The sequence below is a fragment of the Lampris incognitus genome, chromosome 11 (assembly GCF_029633865.1).
Source record: "Lampris incognitus isolate fLamInc1 chromosome 11, fLamInc1.hap2, whole genome shotgun sequence".
NCBI lineage: Eukaryota > Metazoa > Chordata > Actinopteri > Lampriformes > Lampridae > Lampris > Lampris incognitus.
This window is the reverse complement of record NC_079221.1, coordinates 54,609,102-54,628,164: the sequence shown is the minus strand read 5'-3', so window position 1 is coordinate 54,628,164 and position 19,063 is coordinate 54,609,102. Positions and strand designations below refer to the sequence as shown.

Genomic DNA, 19,063 nt, shown 5'->3' with positions numbered 1-19,063 from the left:
AAATTAGAGACCGTTTAACTAATAAATTAACCTATGAACCAGAAGAAATTCATAAAATCTTCAAAGATTACTATAGACCCTTATACTCACAACCTAAGACTGTCGATGAAGATATCATTAAACAATACCTGTTACTGTTAGACCTCCTCCCCTCTATAGGAAAAATACAAAACGATGAATTAACCACCCCATCAGAAAAAAGAGAACTGGACACGGCGATTAGTAAATTGAAAACAAATAAATGCCCAGGGAGTGACGGGTTTCTGAATGGCTGGTATAAAATCTTTAAAGAAAATCTCACCCCTGTATTGCTAGAATCCTGAAATTGGATACTCAAGAATGCTGTGGCACAGGGGTGTCTGGGTAGTGTGGCAGTCTATTCTGTTGCCTACCAACACAGAGATCCTGGTTCGAATCCCCGTGTTACCTCCGGCTTGGTTGGGCGTCCCTACAGACTCAATTGGCCGTGTCTGTGGGTGGGAAGCCGGATGTGGGTATGTGTCCTAGTCACTGCACTAGCACCTCCTTTGGTCGGTCGGGTGACTGTTTGGGGGGGGGACTGGGGGGAATAGTGTGAGCCTCCCACGCGCTACATCCTCCTGGTGAAACTCCACACTGTCAGGTGAAAAGACGCGGCTGGCGACTCCACGTGTATCGGAGGAGGCATGTGGTAGTCTGAAACCCTCCCCGGATCAGCAGAGGGGGTGGAGCAGCAACCCAGGAAGGCTCGGAAGAGTGGGGTAATTGGCCAGATACAACTGGGGAGAAAAGGCGGAACCCCCCCCCCCCCCCCAAAAAAAAAGAAAGAAAGAAGAATGCTGTGGCACCACCATCCTAGAAAGAGGCTGTGATATCAGTCATCCCAAAAGAAGGTACAAATAAAGAATGTTACAAAATCTTATCCAATTTCTATATTGAACGTAGATTATAAATTGTTTATATCTATAATCTCAAAAAGAATTGAACACTTTCTGCCCAATTTGATAAACAAAGATCAGACAGGGTTCATAAAGGGCCGGCAAACAGGATAACATCAGACAAACCCTACACATTATAAAACAGGCTAATAAACAACATCGAAATGCAACTCTGGTCAGTCTCGACACAGAAAAGGCATTCGACAGAGTTAGAGTGCTAGAGAGGCTGAGTTTTAATAACCAATTCATTAGGTGCATACAATCTCTATAAAGAGACCCAAACACCAGAATAAAGATCATTGGCCACCTGACAGGCAGTTTTAACCTGTACAGAGGCACTCGTCAAGGCTGCTACCTTAGCCCTGCCCTCTTCGCAATATTCAGAGCCTTTGGCTCAAGAGATTTGACAAAATGATGAGCTGAAAGGAATCACCATAGCAAAAGAGGAACATATTTTGGTCTTTTTGCAGATTCATATTCATATATTATTACCTTTCTCAAAAATCCAAACTCGACTCCCCTCAAATTTATGACAACTCTGGATAACTACGGTCTGCTGTCGGGATACAAGCTGAACATCGCAAAAACACAAGTACTCTCTCTCAACTACATACCAAGTAAGGCCATCAGGCAGAACTATAAGTTGGAAGCAAAATCGATAAAATACCTGGGAGTGCCAATCACTCAGGAATTGAACAAAATTTATGAAATAAACTACAGCATAATAAATAATATCTATTCCACCCATTATCCAAACCGCTTATCCAACTCAGGGTCGCGGGATGCTGGAGCCTATCCCAGCAGTCCAGCAGTAATAGGATAAAGATATGACGAAATGGTCAACACTAGTATTGGACTTTAGCTCCGGAATTCAGGTGATGAAAATGAATGTGCTGCTACAGTTGTTATATCTTTTCTTGTCACTACCAGTCAGAATCCCAGAATCCCAGTTCACAGCATAGGAAGGCCAAGAGTTAAATTTAAGACACTCTAAATTGACAAGGAAAGTGGAGGCCTAGCACCGTCGAATCTCAGAGAATACTATTATGCTTCCCAAATGAGATATATTGTCTATTGGTACTCCCCGTAGTACCAAGCTAGATGGGGGAAGACTATACAGACTGAAGGGGAGAGAACGCGATTTTAGAAGATACATTGAAAATATGGAATGAGACAGTTAGAAAATACAAACTAGAAAGAGACAGTAAACTGCTGATTTGGCCTTCTCAGACCCCCAGGTTCAGACCTGGAGAGATAGACAACACATTTGTAAAGTGGCGAGAAAAAGGAATAGCAGTGGCATATACACTCTTAAGAGGGAAAAACTCAAAGGAGAATTTAATTTAGAAAATGGGGACCTGTTCAGATATTTACAGCTAAGACCTTTCTACGACACAGAAATTAAAAAAGGAATCTCTGCAGAAGGTAATGAAATGATTGAAGTGTTGACCAGTTTATACAAAAAAACCCTCAAAGATAGTTTCTAAATTGTACAGTAGTTTACAAAAACGAAACAGGGAAAATTCGCTATATGTTAAACTGAAATGGGAATTAGACTTGAACGTTAAATTGTCGAACAGTGATTGGCATTCCATGTGTATAACGCAACACACTTCCACTAGCTCTAAAAGGTGGAGGGAATTCAGGTGGAAGAACTTACTTCACTTTTTTTTAATACGCCCCGCATTAAAAATATACAGTTAGGTAAACAGCAGCAATGCTGGAGACAGTGTGGAGACAGGATGTCAATCACTCTCATATCTTCTGGTCATGTATCAACATACAATCATTCTGGGACAGGGTTATTCAGACTCTTGAGGGGATTTTAGGCTATAAGATCCCCCGAGACCCTCGGATTGTGTACGTGGGGTTGATACCCGGCGATATAATTCAAAAGAAGGGCATCTATCTTTTCAAAATCCTGATAGTTGCATGCAAAAAAGGCCATCACAGGGAGCTGGTTAAAATGTGACCCTCCAAGACTCGGCCAGCAGCTGGACATTGTGGAGGAAATACACCCCATGGAAAAACTGACTCATTATCGAAGGATTAAAGCATGGACCCACAAACAGCGCTGGGGAAAATGGATGGTATACAAGAAAATAGATAGGTTGACTTCCCAGCTGGTGTGAATGATCTGGATCAAAGGTTATACACTGAGAGGAGTACCCCTCCTTCGTGTTTTTTATATTTTTGATTACATTTACTTTGTTGCATATGTGTTATCAATCTTGTTTTTTTCCCCCCCATTGTAGTGGTTGCTGAAAAATAAAAAGTTAAAAAAAAAATGTGAGAATTCATCAATCTATTTTGATAGTTTAACTGATAGGAATGTAAAAAAAAAAAAAACCTTCAGGAACAGGTAAATCCTTCAAAAGTGGAAATGTATGTGAAGCTATTAGTAAAAAAAAGAAAAAGAAAAAAGCTTGCAGTCTGGATTGTGCCATCCTGCTGTTTTTGGACAAATATTTGTGAGTATGTGTTTGTTGCTACTTATCCTCTCACCCTCCAGAGGTAGTCCAGGCCTATCAACTCCAAGTCGTCCATCATGTAGGCCCTGCGCTTGGCTACCAGCTTGCCTTCCCTGCAGTTGACAGCCTTAAAGAACCTCTCAAAGCACTTCATGCCATTCTCGGTTAACAGTGACGGGTCCAGCTGCAGAACATTGTTCTCAAAGAAGTCCTTGTTAATATCCGGGTCAAGGTCTGGCTCATCACCCATCAGCTTGGAATACCTGTTGGAAGCAAGACAGACTGGTTAACCAACTGGAGCATCTTTCACAAGAACTTGCCTGGATTTCAGACCCTGAGATTGTTGATAAACCCTGCCAAGCCAAGTTGATTCTATTTCTCTCTCTCTCTCTCGCTGGACTTAAGGTCACCTTAGTAGAAACAGGGATGCAAACACATGTATGATGAAAAACAGAGCTACTCAAAGTCAGAAAAAAGCGACAGTGTAATATCATATAACCGTGTGACGAAGGCTTGTGCGACATGCTTAAATAAATAGGAAATTCTGTTCATTCAGCTCAATAAAAGACAGACAATTGTTGTGTAGCGAATTATTTATTTTTAAGAATTAGAAAAGTAACATAGGGAAGATGGCGGCGCGAATTCACGTTCACAGAAGCCTCACCCAGTACTGCTGTGGGAAGATGGCGGCGCAAATTCACATTTGCGGCGGCCTCACTCAGTGCCATCGGTGCAGTGTCTTTGTCCAGGCCTGGGTCTAAATTTTTGTCTTCGTTTGTTGGCTGGGAGAGCTGGCGCTGGATTGGCTGCAAGAGCTTGGTCTGCTGCAATGTGGGCCCAGGGACCGCCCGCGGCCTTGCCTGGAGCTGCACCCGAGGAGGTAACATTGAGGGTGGTCTGACGGGACACGGAAGCGGGGCAGGCTAAGCTAACTGCTAGCCCATGCAGACCGGCAGTTCCGATAACACTGAGGGCGGTCTGGCGGCAGCCTCACCTGGCGTTGACTGGTGTTTTTGCCGTCATCGTGTGGAGTGCGGGGAGGTGTGTCAAGGGTGTCTGGCTGGGAGAGCCAGCTGGGAGAGCTGGCGCTGGATCGGCTGGGAGGGCTTGGTCTGCTTCGTCCGGTTGCCACAGGGACAACGGCCCCTGCCTGGAGCTGCACCCGAGGAGGAGACACGGTGGGCGGTCTGACAGAATGCGTAACTGCTAGCCCATGCAAAGTGGAAGTTCAAACAGTCATCCTGGCTGGTGTTTGTTCCCTTGGACAGTGATTTTTTTTTCTCCCCCAGTTTGGGTATGTGTTAGTTTGAATATGTGTGTTCTTGTAGTTCTTATGTGTTTCTGACTGTATGTTGCACTGCTGTGGGCTGGGAGAAATGGCATTTCGTTTCACTTCATATGCGCAAGTACATGAGGTGAAATGACAAAGTGTTCCTGATTCAATTATGTCCTCAATGTCCAACAATGTCCTCTCCTTAAAACACTCCCTCGGCTGCCTAAGTGAGGTTTTATCTTCCCTGCTTACTAAATCAAAAACCGTTACCCTTTACTCTGTCACTTCAGTGGTACCTCTGTGTAACTACAGTGTATCCAAAAAGTATTCACACCCCTTCACTTTCCCCACATGTTGTTATGTCACAGCCTTATTCCAAAATGGATTAAATTCCATTTTTTTCTCATCAATCTACACACAATACCCCATAATGACAAAGCGAAAAAGGTTTTGTAGAAATTTTTGCAAATTTATTAAAAATAAAAAACTGAAATATTGCATGTACATAAGTATTCACACCCTTTACTCAGTACTTGGTTGAGGCACCCTTGGCAGCGATTACAGCCTCAAGTCTTCTTGGGTATGAAGCTACAAGCTTGGCACACCTATATTTGGGGTATTTCTCCCATTCTTCTCTGCAGATCCTCTCCAGCTCTGTAAGGTTAGATGGGGAGCGTCGCTGCACAGCTATTTTCAGGTCTTTCCAGAGATGTTCAATGGGGTTCAAGTCTGGGCTCTGGCTGGGCCACTCAAGGACATTCACAGACTTGTCCCGAAGCCACTCCTTCGTTGTCTTGGCTGTGTGCGTAGGGTCGTTGTCGTGTTGAAAGGTAAACCTTCGCCCCAGTCTGAGGTCCTGAGCGCTCTGGAGCAGGTTTTCATCAAGGATCTCTCTGTACTTTGCTCCATTCATCTTTCCCTCGATCCTGACTAGTCTCCCAGTTCCTGCCGCTGAAGAACATCCCCACAGCATGATGCTGCCACCACCATGCTTCACTGTAGGGATGGTATTAGCAAGGTGATGAGAGGTGCCTGGTTTCCTCCAGATGTGACGTTTGGCATTCAGGCCAAAGACTTCAATCTTGGTTTCATCAGACCAGAGAATCTTGTTTCTCATGGTCTGAGAGTCCTTTAGGTGCTTTCTGGCAAACTCCAAGCGGGCTGTCATGTGCCTTTTACTGACCAGAGTCCTCCGTCTGGCCACTCTACCATAAAGGCCTGATTGGTGGAGTGCTGCAGAGATGGTTGTCCTTCTGGAAGGTTCTCCCATCTCCACAGAGGAACGCTGGAGCTCTGTCAGAGTGACCATCGGGTTCTGGGGTCACTTCCCTGACCAAGGCCCTTTTCCCCCGATTGCTCGGTTTGGCTGGGCGGCCAGCTCTAGGAAGAGTCCTGGTGGATCCAAACTTCTTCCATTTACGAATGATGGAGACCACTGTGCTCTTCGGGACCTTCAAAGCTGTAGAAATTTTTTTGTGCCTCGATACAATCCTGTCTCGGAGGTCAACAGACAATTCCTTTGACTTCATGGCTTGGTTTCTGCTCTGACATGCACTGTCAACAGTGGGACCTTATATAGACAGGTGTGTGCCTTTCCAAATCATGTCCGATCAATTGAATTTACTACAGGTGGACTCCAGTCAAGATGTAGAAACATCTCAAGGATGATCGGTGGAAACAGGATGAACCTGAGCTCAATTTTGAGTGTCATAGCAAAGGGTGTGAATACTTATGTACATGCAATATTTCAGTTTTTTATTTTTAATAAATTTGCAAAAATTTCCACAAAACCTTTTTCACTTTGTCATTATGGGGTATTGTGTGTAGATTGATGAGAAAAAAAATGAATTTAATCCATTTTGGAATAAGGCTGTAACATAACAAAATGTGGGGAAAGTGAAGGGGTGTGAATACTTTCCAGATGCACTGTATATGAGATTCCAGACTCAAGATTTTAATAATTTTCCACAACACAGTTTGGATGTAGATGAACTACTTTTTGAAATAGTTTTAGTTTGCCATGTTATAGTTCTTTGCGAGTAGTTAAGATGTAGTTGTACTTTTCATTGTGAAGTCACTAGTAGTCCATCAGTGAGGCTTTGCAGGGCTTTATGCCTAGCAGTAGTCCTTGATGCAGCATCCATCAGTGCTTCTTCTTCTTCTTCTTTGCCTTCATTTGGAGGGTTTCTAAGGCTTTAGCCCACAAAGTTTGAATCAGTTCACCTGGACACATGTAGTGGGAGGAACGTTTCATCCCGCATCTAAGTGACATCATCAGTCTCAGCTGACTACTAAAGATATTCCCCCCAACTTTATAAACTGCACAGCTAACCTAACGACCAAAACCGAGGGTGTTGCGCCTCAACCGAAATCAGCGATCGGTTTCATATGCAAATTGTCATGACCAATAATTAAGTGTTAAAATTGCCATGTGTACTATTCTCACAGAGGATTATGGAATAGTTGCAATCACAGCATTGTAAGATGGCGACAGATGTACTCTTAGCCCCATCATACAGTCCTAACTGTGCACAAAAAATTAGGCTGACAGGCCCAGTAGTATGAGATTAGCAGTGGACAGACATTTGCACACATGGACAGAAGAAAAAAAAAGTGTTTTTTCTGCCATTCTGATTCCGATTGTGATTTGCGCAGCGCCCAAGTCAACTGAATGGGAAAAAAAGTTTTTAATATACAGCACTCAAGTTAAAAAAAATCTACCTAATAAAGTTTTGCCTGTCAGTCTGTGGATGAGTAGCCTCCTTGGCAGACCCTCACACGAATGTGACCAGGTCTAATTATGAACTTGCACTTTCCACGTCACCATTTTGGTCTAACCCTCTCTTAATTTTCAAAATATAATAAAGCCCAACATCAGCAATATGCAACACTTCCTGTTTTGACTGCAACCTAGAGGAAGTTGTTGCGTTATAACTTTCACATTTTTTTGAATTACCAAAATTCTTTTAATAATTTTTGATCATGTCACTGCCCAGGCTGAGTCAACCGCAGATGGGAGTCGTGCATGCACAACCATAAATGTTTTACCCAGCTTTTATTATATTATGAAAATAAAGACAAAGGTTATTATTTTTGATTCATCCAGGGTTCTTCCAGTTCTCCTCTCCTGACATCAGAAGGGAATGATATGCTAACCTGCCAAACACGATCAACTGCTCGTTGACATTCAAGACTCATACCCGAATACATAATGCTTTGATACTGTTTATACCCGATCAGAGTCAACCGTGAGCATGCACGACACAGCTACGGTTGACTCAAATTGGACAGTGACAGAGAGCAGCATTGGTCAAACGAGCCTGAGAGTGAATGGACAGAGGGAGTGGCAGTAGCTAGACCAAACGTTTTTCAAAGGTTCTGAATCACCGCAACCACGAGGCTCTTGATCATAGTCATAACTGTGCAAAAGTTTTTTTAGGCTGACAGATGCCTGGCAGGGATAACTACCACGTAATCAGTGATGCAATGCGAGTTCCTCGCAACAGGTTCTGACAGTTGAGTACAATTTTTTTCGAATGCCGTTCACTCATATGAGCGTGACATAAATACACTGTGGGAGTCGTTAAAGAGCTCGTCTGTCACCCATTACACCCCCCCCCAAAAAGAAAAACTCTTCAGATCTAGACGATTCACACAAGTCACCCAAACTGACATGAAAAAAGTGACATTCATTGAAAAGCGAGTTGTTTGCATCCCTGTAGATAGCTAGGATTTAAGTTGGGTGTGAAAGAAGTACTATAAAACAGTACAACAGTTTGAAGTTAAGGACAAGGATAGATTATAGAACTGAATGGTACCATTTGAAGCAGGCTTCCCGGTCACAAAGAAACACCGCGTTCTCTGCCAGACACTTCCAGATCTGCTTGGCCTGCGGGGCACACAACCACAGCTGGCCATCTTTCAGGAGGAACCTTAAGAAAAATGAATAAAATCATACATTTATTCATTTATATTTCAATTCAACTTAATTACATTTAGAAGCAACTGAAGTTTTTGTATCATGATCCATGTGATCCCTTTTAAAATCTCACGTGTTACAACCCATGAGATCAATAAACTCACTTGGAAATGCACTTCACTTTTTATTACGTTTCTTATGTTTCAACAGTCCTATCATTTAGAGCAGTGTTTCCCAACCCAGTCCTCAAAGACCCCCTATCCTGCAGATTTTCATTGTAACCCTGCATATGTAGCCCTGCTTGTACTTACTCAACCAATCATCTCACTTAATTATGCAAGGTGTGCAAAATCTGACATAATTCATTGCGGATTGGTTGAATAACTACAAACAAGTTCCTATTCAGGGTTGCAAAGAAAATCTGCAGGATAGGAGGTCCTTAAGGACTGGGTTGTGAAACACTGATTTAGATTATGCTTGTTGTGCATTACGGCAGTGTGTGGCACACCTGTGCAGAGTTGGCTTAACTGGCCCAGGTTAAACTGTGCACACAAAAACCACACCAGGGAGAAGGAGTGCTTGAGAGCCACGGAGATGTGACTGCGCTCTCCCATCGCAAGACCATCTTCTTGTTTCAATTTTTTTATTTTAATGGCCAGTGTTTTTGATCGTTTTTGTGTTTAATAAAGGAGTGCCTAAAGAGGGCTCAAGTAACAGTGGTTTATCACATGCGTGTTTGTAGATAATGCTGACCAAAAAATGACGCTGGATGGAAATAATGTGTTGACAAAGTGTCAACAGTTGATCACATTAATATTTTTCTCCCATTTCACTAAAACTGGGAAAAGAATTTAAAGGCTAAAATTGCAAATGATTCAGGTTCATCCACCCATCCATTATCCAAACCGCTTACCCTGCTCTCAGGGTCACGGGGATGCTGGAGCCTATCCCAGCAGTCACTGGGCAGCATGCAGGAAGACACCCTGGACAGGTCACCAGACCATCAGTTTTTGGGGGGAGTTTTTTTTTTTCTTCCCCGCAATTATATCCGGCCAATTACCCCACTCTTCTGAACTGTCCCAGTCGGTGCTCTAACCCCTCTGCCAATCCAGGTAGGGCTGCAGACTACCACGTCTCCTCTGATACATGTGGAGTCGCCAGCTGCTTCTTTTCACCTGACAGTGAGGAGTTTCACCAGGAGGACATAGCGTGTGGGAGGATCACACTATTCCCCCCAGTCCCCCCCCCGAACAGGCACCCCAACCAACCAGAGGAGGCGCTAGTGCAGCGACCAGGACACACCCACGTTTGGCTTCCCACCCGCAGACACGGCCTATTGTGTCTGGAGGGACCCCTGACCGAGCCGGAGGTAACATGGGGATTCGATCTGGCGATCCCCGTGTTGGTAGGTAACAGAATAGACCGCTATGCTACCCAGATGCCACAGTTTCAGTTTTGTTAACAGGTTAACATTTTTCAATGTTTTTACTCCTTAAAATGTCATGTTTGTGTCTAGTTCTTGGCTTTTAGTTTACTTCAACAGCCTTGCCCCACTGGATGGTCAGAAGTTGACAGATTAAGTCATACTGTACCTCAGGAAGTTGAGCCGTTCCTGTACTTCCTGCACATGGCTGTAGCGACTGCCTGGCCTCACTGTCTGAGGGTCGAACTCTGCCTGTTCTGCTGTATGTATGAGTAAGCAAATTAGTGTGGTTAGAAGCCAGTCTATATGTGACCAATTTAAAACAAACTTTGGGGTAAATCCCTAGACGTCACATTTATCTGGTCTTTGAGGCATACCTTTGGAGAACTGCCTCATGGTTTCCATGTAGGCAGAGAGATTCTCAGCCACTAGGGTGACCAGAGCATGGTTGTGCTGCAGCTGGTTGATCAGATCATGGCGGTAGAAAACGTGAGGACTCCGCTGAGTTTGACTGGGGAGACGGAGAGAAAAAGATGAGGTGAAAAATAGAACAAGCAAACTCTACAAGGAAGCAAAGATCCTGCGCGATTAAAAGGGTGAATTGTACATTACTAATCACTTAGCACGCTTGCCGATTTAAAAGCAGGCCTTTACTTGTCTGAAGAAAAAAGTTTTGGTATTCTGTATGGATGTTGCTTGTGCGCCAGAGTAAATAAAAAAAAAATTTCAGTCACACCTAAGTCATTACTAATTTTTTGTATGTTAAAATTCACATTTTTTTGGCCTGACAGTCATCAAACGACCAAGAGAAACAGGAATACATGTATGAATGAACAAGCTTCAACAGCTATATATTTCACCGATTAAACCAATTACCAAAATTTGTTTTGTGTAACAAAATAAGCTGGCCCACTATTTTAATGAAACTGGAGCCACTCCAAATAGTCCACGTAGTGTGGGAGCAGCCAAAATGTGTTGACGATAGGAATTATCAGAAAACAAATGCATTCCACTTTCACTTGGTACGTTTTCTGCTACTTTGAAGCAAGCAGTTTACTGAAATAACACATGAGAAAAAGAAAGAATCCTTTAAGCAGCGCAGTTGGAAAAATGTGAGTAAGCATAACCAAGCCACGAAATGCCCCCAGTGATTGGAGCTGAAAGGAGCCGCCACCAAGGAGAATGGGCTACCATCTCAAAGACTACTGGGTGTTTTGTGCGAGATCAGAGGACTATGTGCAGTATATGAGGAGTGGTGTCATTTGAGATTGAGCCCAAGAAAAGGATTGCAGATTCATTAGAGGTTCACATTTTAGCTGTATTGGCTGCAAAAAAAAAAAAAAAAAAAAACTTGACATGTTTTAGAAACAGGTATAATCCCTGAATTGGCTCTCAACTTACCCCACTAAGTTCAGTATGTTAATTGGCATTTTCTTTCTGAAAAAACAACAGGCATGTACTGTATGCTACGTAGTCTAGAAAAGCACTACAATCTAAATCAAACTTTCATAATTAATGGATGTTATTAGAGTAATCTCAAAGTTAAAATGCTATGTTCTCTTATGCTGATTTGAACAGCAAAACTTGATAACGCCACCTAGACAGAAGCACCACTTTATGAAGAGGTGGCATGCCTCGGCTCCTCTGGAAATGTGATTATAAAATGCAATGGACATCTCTGGGTCCAATATGGGAAAAGCGAAGATAATGCTGATGTCTCTGTGGTCTTCCATATGTTGTGTGTAAAAACACTGCATTCAGCTTCAGCTACAATTTAGCAACTGAATACGTTTCAGCATTAGTAAGGTAAATAGTTAATATTTACCTATGTAGTTTTCTTTCATGACCTACAGATGGCATTTCCATCTACATCAGCAAGTCATCTTATTAAAACATTAATTTTGGCCTTCTTCCTTCTTTAGCTCTGTAAACTGATCTACATTCAGATTTTAATAAACAATGTGTCAATCCATATCATCAATGTTATTATCCTAAGTGCCCTTAATCATTACCTGAGGTTCTGCGGGGCTTCTCCAAACAGGCTACAGATCTCTCTGATCTGCTTCAGGGCAGGAATCACCCATTTGTCATTGGTACGCAGCTCTTCTATGAAGCGATCTATCCACTGAATCTTCTGTGTGTCTCTATCCTGCAAATTACCACCAACAGATGAACATCGGTAATGATGATCTCAACACCACCTATTCCAAAAAACTTGTTTCTAATGTGTCTAGTAGTTTACCTGTGAGCAGCTGTAGTCCAGTATCTTGATGTGAGCACTGAGCGCTTGATCCATAATATCTACAGGCACATCATCACTGTGTGCCAGGTTCCACAGTAAGTTGAGGACCTTGTGGGCCATCACCCCATCCTTATCGTCCTCAGCCAGGCGTCGTATCAGCTCCAGCAGTTTCTCTCGCTGCTTCTTACTGGCATTGGTCCAGCTCGCCTACATGACAAAGACAAATCAGGTGTTCAGGTCAGGTGAACAGACGTTATGGTGAATAGTGCTGTTACAAGGGATCATCTGAAGTGATTATCTGCCTTGGTCTCGGAAAGGATTCAGTCCAGTGTCAACTCAAGACCTTTCATCATCTGTGATCCAGGGAGCAAAACAATGCCCACTCACCTTGAAGCAGTCAAAGAGGTGGTCTAGCTGTTCAGGTGAGAAGTCCCATGCTAGCTTGGCCAAGAGATCATGGACGTTCTTCACAATAGCCTCATGTTTACCAGCCTGGACAAAAGAACAAGAACACTCTGCTGCATTAATACCACCGAGAATGATGAGAGGTTATGTCTGTACTATAACGCAAACTAAGATGGAACCGGGGACAGTTCTTTCTTTCATCAGTGTAGCAAGAAACAGACGAGGAGTGATAAGTGTGCATAACTACAACATCCTGCTACTACTGGTTCACTGCAGCTTCTCAGAAGCAGACTTTGTCCCCATACCAACAACACTACACCTTGCCCCGCTCCATGTTTAAGTGACAGCCTGATCAAGCACCACCCATTTATAGTCGTTTGTTAAACCATCAAGCCAAGAGCATGTCAGTGTATTTCAGGGGGATATTGCGGGACTGACAGTTGTGGTCTTATTTTAACATTAGGTAGGCAAATAGATTACCTGTGCAGCCCAGATATTGTCTAGATCTTGCATGGTAAGAGCTTTCTCCTTGATAACGAAGCGAAGGATTTTCTCCAGTTTCTCCACATACTGTGGCTGGTGCAGACTGTCCCTCAGCACGATGGATAGGATATGGTTCTGTTGGATCCACTCCTGTCATAGGACCAGAGGAAACGGCAGAATTGAAAGACAGGACAATGAACACCATCTTGAAAAGTACACAATTTGAGAGGTAGATAGGTCAGCTCACCGCCATTCGCTCAGCAGTCAACCACTCCTCTTCTTCAGGGTTATGACGATGACTGTAGTAGGACACGCTGGAGATCACCTTATTCACTTCATTTAGTGCATTCATTTTGCCATTAAAAGAGGAAATTTGCAATAACCTAGGGATGAAAGTAGGGCTTCCAATTATTCATCCATTTCGTATGTGCAGCACATTGTTTTGAATGAGCACTAATAAATCTTAACCAGAAATAAATCCTTTTCTGTGCTGACAGGAAATTAATTTGATGCTTACCTAAGAATCATTTTTAACCTAAAAATCTCTAAATTTTTCACTGTCTCCTCTTGCCCTGGGACACGAGAAGCCAGGTTCTTCAGGGACTTGATTATCATGGACAGTGCGTCGTTTTTGGCTTCATTCTTGGCCTCTTTCTTCAGCTCCTCATCTGTGAGATTCTCTAGAAACTGGGGAACCATCTCGATGACTGGAAGGAAGTACTTCTTCACTGTGTGCAATGTGAGGAACTCGTAACACTGGCCAAAAGGCCTGCAAGGCAATGTGAACATAAACTTGTAAAGGCAGGCATTACACAAAGAGCACTCTGCAACCAATAAAATTTTCAGTAAAGCACTTGATTTGAGTACATTTACTTGCAAACTAATAAGCCAACTACTGATTACTTAGTTATCACTTCAAAGCAGTACATTTTTTTTTCTCTTTTCCTCCCTTTTTCTCCCCAATTGTACCCAGCCATTAACCCCACTCTTCCTAGCTGTCCCGGTCACTGTCCCACCCCCTCTGCCGATCTGGGAGGGCTGCAAACGACCACATGCCTCCCCCAATACATGTGGAGTCACCAGCTGCTTCTTTTCACCCGACAGTGAGGAGTTTTGCCATGGGGACATAGCACGTGGGAGGATCACGCTATTCCCCCGTTCCCCCTACCCCCTGAACAGGTGCCCCAACTGACCAGAGGAGGCGCCAGCGACCAGGACACATACCCACATCTGGCTTCCCTCCTACAGACACGGCCAATTGTGTCTGTAGGGACGCCCGACCAAGCCGGAGGTAACACGGGGATTTGAACCAGAGATCCCTGTGTTGGTAGGCAACGGAATGGACTGCTACGTTACCCGGACACCCAGGCAGTACATTTTTACATTACAGTCATTTAGCCGACGCTTTTATCCAAAGCGACTTACAAAAAGTGCATCATTTAACGTAGGAAATCAGGAGAACTACTAGTCATCAGAGGTCATAAGTGCATCTAAACAAGCGTCTAAGAGCAAAACCAGTGCTAAAGTGAAAGTGCAAGAAAGAGATTTTTTTGTTTTTTTAAATGAGTGAATACAGTAAGTGCTAAGAACAAGTAACAGGGTAGTAGTTCTTGAAGAGGTGAGTTTTCAGCCTGTGCCAAAAGATGGGCAGCGACTCCACTGTCCTGACATCAGTGGGGAGTTCATTCCACCACTGTGCGGCCAGGACAGAAAAGAGCCGTGACCGGGTCGATCGGCAGCAGGGGCCTCTGAGTGATTGGGCAATCAGGCATCCCGAGGCAGCAGAGCGAAGTGGTCAGGCGGGGGTGTAGGGCTTGACCATGGCCTGGAGATATGAAGGAGCTGTTCCTTTCACTGCCCTGTAGGCTAGCCCCAGAGTCTTAAACTGGATGCGAGCAGCTACTGGGAGCCAGTGTAAGGACATGAGAAGGGGAGTTGTGTGGGAGAACTTAGGGCGTTGAACACCAGCCGAGCTGCAGCTTTCTGAACAAGCTCCAGAGGTCTGATGGCCGACACCAGGGTGCCAGCAAGGAGGGAGTTGCCGTAGTCCAGCTGGGAGATGACCAAAGCCTGGATGAGCACCTGTGCCATCTCGACGGTGAGGAATGGGCGAATCCTCCTGTTGTTATAGAGGAGAAATTTGCAGGAGCGAGCAACCGATGCAACATTTGCAGCAAACGACAGTTGGTCATCCAGGATCACACCGATTCCTCGCAGTCCGAGTTGGCATCACCATGGTGTTGTCAATGGTGATAGCCAGGTCTCAGTGCGGGCAACCTTTCCCCGGGAGGAACATCAGCTCTGTCTTGTCCAGATTGCGCTTCAGGTGGTGTGTCGCCATCCACTCCGAGAAGTCAGTCAAGCTCGCAGCAATGCTTGTCTCTACTGGTGTGTCAGAGGGAGGAAAGGACAAGATCAGCTGGGTGTCATCGGCATAACAATGGTAAGAGAAGTCATGCGAGCGAATAACAGAACCCAGGGATGTCGTGTACAGGGAGAAGAGGAGAGGACCCAGAACTGAACCCTGTGGAACGCCTGTAGTCAGTCTGCGAGACTCCGACACAGATCCCCTCCACGTCACCTGGTAGGAGCGACCCGTCAGGTAGGATGCAAACATTTGAGAGTGCAGAGTCTGTGACACCCAGCCCCTTGACAGTACAGAGGAGGATCTGGTGGTTCACTGTGTCGAACGCAGCTGACAGGTCCAGGAGTATCAGGACAGAGAGAGAGTTTGCTCTCGCAGAGTGCAGGGATTCTGTCACTGCAAGGAGGGCTGTCTCTATCGAGTGACCCACCTTGAACCCAGACTGGTTGGGGTCCAGGAGGTTGTTCTGGTGGAGGTACAAAGAAAGTTGGTTAAAGACAGCACGTTTGAAAGTTTTGGATAGAAAGGGTAGAAAGGAAACCGGTCTGTAGTTTTTGACGTCAGACGAGTTAAGTGATAGTTTCTTGAGAAGGGGTGGTGACTCTAGCAGTCTTGAAGGCAGATGGAAAGCATCCTGCCTGGAGGGAGGTATTGATGAGGTGGGTTAGATAGGGAAGGAGTTCAGGTGCTACAGACTGAAGAAGAGGGGAGGGGACCAGGTCAAGGGAGCATGTGGTGGAGCGACTGGATGTGATGAGGTTGAGGACCTTGTCGGGGGAGAGGGGAGCGAGGTGGGATAGGGTGGGACGTGGAGAGGTGAGGGAGGGTGCAGAGGGTGGGATAGTGCAAGCAGCACTAACCGGGTGGTGAGAAAAGGAGGATCTGATGTCGTTTACCTTCTTGTCAAAGAAGTTAGCGAAGTCATCAGGGAGAAGGGAGGAAGTTGGAGGTTGAAGAAGTGTAGAGAAGGTTTCAAAGAGTTTCGTAAGATTAGAGACAAGAGGATAGGATTTTAGAGCGATAGAAGACAGCCTTAGCAGCAAAAAGGAGGAGAAAGTGGAAAGAAGAGATTGTAAATTGAGAAGGTCCTCTGGGAGTTCGCCTTTTCTCCATTTGCGCTCTGCCACTCTTAAGCTCCATCTGTCAGTACGTACTGAGTTAGACAGCCAAGGGGCAGGTGGCGCGGGGTGTGCAGGCCTGGAGGTGAGGGGACAGAGATTGTCCAGAGAAGAGGAGAGGGTAGAGAGAAGAAGATCAGTAGCAGTGTCAGGGGGTAGGAGAGAGAAAGATTCAGGGGTAGGGAGAATAGAGGTAACAGAGGAAGAAAGAACAGTGGCGGAGAGAGAGCGGCGGTGTCTACGGGTGGAAACCATGTGGGTAGGGGGAGGGGCTGAGGGGGGTGAAGAGAGGGGGAGAGAATAGGACATGAAATAGTGGTAAGAGAGCTGGAGGGGAGTAACAGAGAGATTGGAAATAGGACAGTGTCTAGTAAAGATAAGGTCCAGCTGACTGTCGGCCTTGTGGGTAGGAGGAGAGGGTGAGAGGTGAAGGTCAAAGGAGGAGAGGAAAGGGAGAAGAAGATCTAGCTTGTCAGTGTGGATGTTGAAGCCACCGAGAAGGATAAGTGCAGAGTCATCAACAGGGAAGTGCAAGACAAGTGTGTCAAGCTCCTCCAGAAACTCACCAAGAGGGCCTGGTGGGCGGTATACAACCACAATGGTGAGTTTGACTGGATAAGAGACACTAACAGCATGAAATTCAAAAGAGGGCGGAGAAAATTGTGGAATGGAAACAAGAGAGTATTTCCATTTCAGGAAGATTAGCAGGCCAGTACCACCACCTTGCCTCCCAGCTCTGGGAGTGTGAGAAAAAGAGCACACGTCAGACAGAGCTGCCGGGTGCGGTAGCGTTTTCTGGTATGATCCCGGTCTCAGTTAGAGCAAGAAAGTTGAGGGAAAGCAAGGATGCATAGCCTGAGATAAACTCAGCTTTTGGCACCGCAGACTGGCAATTCCAGAGCCCTCCCATCACCATCTGCTCAACGTGAGTGGAGAGAGTGGGATAGATGAGATTGGTAGGGTCGCAGCACAGGGGGGTGACCGATTGTCTATGCCAGCCCCGGGAAGAGGAAAGGACAGGAATGCAAAAGAAACGCATAGTCTATACTAGGTACACAAAATACAGATGACTGACCGGATCTAAAAAGAGCAGTCCTTGCTTGACAAAGTCTTGGCTTGAAAAAAATCGCGCTTGCCTTTGTTCACTCTAGCCTTCGTTCAACCTAGACCTGTTTGCCTGACGCTCGGAAGCTGCAGCAGTGATTTAAAGAACACCGATTGCTAATTGTCTGCCAGGAGTGCAGACAATTAGCAATCGGTGTGTGTGTGTGAAGTGTTTTCATTGTTCCATATAACATCTCAAATTTCTGGGTAATATATACATTCTTTTAATAAACCAGTCAGAGGTACGACTCTTCCAATATGTCCTGTCATTGACACTGCCCAGTCTTGGCAAAAGCAGGCCTCAAACAAGCACGTTGGATCATTATCATCACTTAATGCCACCTGGGATGTCCTTTTTTTGCACTATATTGCAGAATGTCATAACAGGAATGTTCCTATTTACAATCCTGTATGAATAAGCTATTAACCATTTTTACGTTTTTGTATTGTACAAACATCAGCTTTACAGCATCTGACCGTTCATATTCACACCTTCAAAAAGCCAAAAGAAACCCAACTAAGCTGAACATATTGGACATTAAGATGACAAAGACAAGGTGTGTGTGTGTGTGTGATATATAGATATAGATATAGATATATATATATAAACACATATGACGGTTTCAATAGTCCCGCAGTAATGGCTTCCTCGGTTTATGATCAGATTAGCCTGCATGTATACGTAGCCATTGTTTGTAAGAACGTTTAGCTGTTCATCCCTAATGGTCTCACTTGATAAGTGCAGCGATGATCTGGACGTTCAGTGCTTGGCCACTCATGAAGCGATCGTGCAGCATTTGAAACCCATTTAATGTGCCAAATTTGTTAATTAGGTCCACCAACCAGCCCTGTGAACAGCAGAAGAGAAGAGAGCAAAAAAACATTTTAGACAGATAATCATCATCCAGCGACAGTCCGCCACTGGCCTGGTCCTCCATTTCACAGTAAAAGATGTTTTAATGGCATATCACTTTGGTTCATCAGTGTAGGAAACTGGCTCAACTGGTTTCCCCAGCACCTACCTGAGTCCTGAGTATTGTTTATGTATTGCCTGATAATGTTCACAAAGTAACTCTGGTAAAAACGTTTCACATGCCATGATAAAGTAAATGACAATAGTAATTTCCCAAATGTTTGTTGGATTTTTTTATAGTGTTACAAACATACTTTTATATTAATTCAGGATATGAACATGGTTCGCAAGGTCTGTGTCCATGATGAGTTGTTGAGGAATAGATTAAATAAATAAATAAATAAATAAAATAATTTTTTAGAAAATCAAATAGCAATATATTTCTAGAAAAAATGCAAATACAGGAGGACAAAGTAGTGCAGGCCTATAC

The 19,063-nt window shown here is 44.4% G+C and overlaps 1 protein-coding gene across 2 annotated transcripts in view; it reads right to left on the bottom strand.

Annotated features, from left to right (window-relative positions):
- usp9 (ubiquitin specific peptidase 9) overlaps positions 1–19,063 on the bottom strand; it is a 97,278-nt gene that overhangs the window by 65,804 nt on the left and 12,411 nt on the right. The window contains exons 7-18 of one of the 2 annotated variants that reach the window (XM_056290073.1): positions 18,453–18,568; positions 13,651–13,902; positions 13,381–13,516; positions 13,131–13,283; positions 12,633–12,737; positions 12,246–12,452; positions 12,016–12,152; positions 11,405–11,440; positions 10,381–10,514; positions 10,173–10,263; positions 8,480–8,593; positions 3,423–3,651 (exon numbers count right to left, since the gene is read on the bottom strand). In XM_056290073.1, coding sequence (XP_056146048.1) covers positions 3,423–3,651; positions 8,480–8,593; positions 10,173–10,263; positions 10,381–10,514; positions 11,405–11,440; positions 12,016–12,152; positions 12,246–12,452; positions 12,633–12,737; positions 13,131–13,283; positions 13,381–13,516; positions 13,651–13,902; positions 18,453–18,568 — 1,710 coding nt within the window. The remainder of the gene's footprint in view (positions 1–3,422; positions 3,652–8,479; positions 8,594–10,172; positions 10,264–10,380; positions 10,515–11,404; positions 11,441–12,015; positions 12,153–12,245; positions 12,453–12,632; positions 12,738–13,130; positions 13,284–13,380; positions 13,517–13,650; positions 13,903–18,452; positions 18,569–19,063) is intronic. The other variant, XM_056290072.1, reaches the window with a different exon arrangement.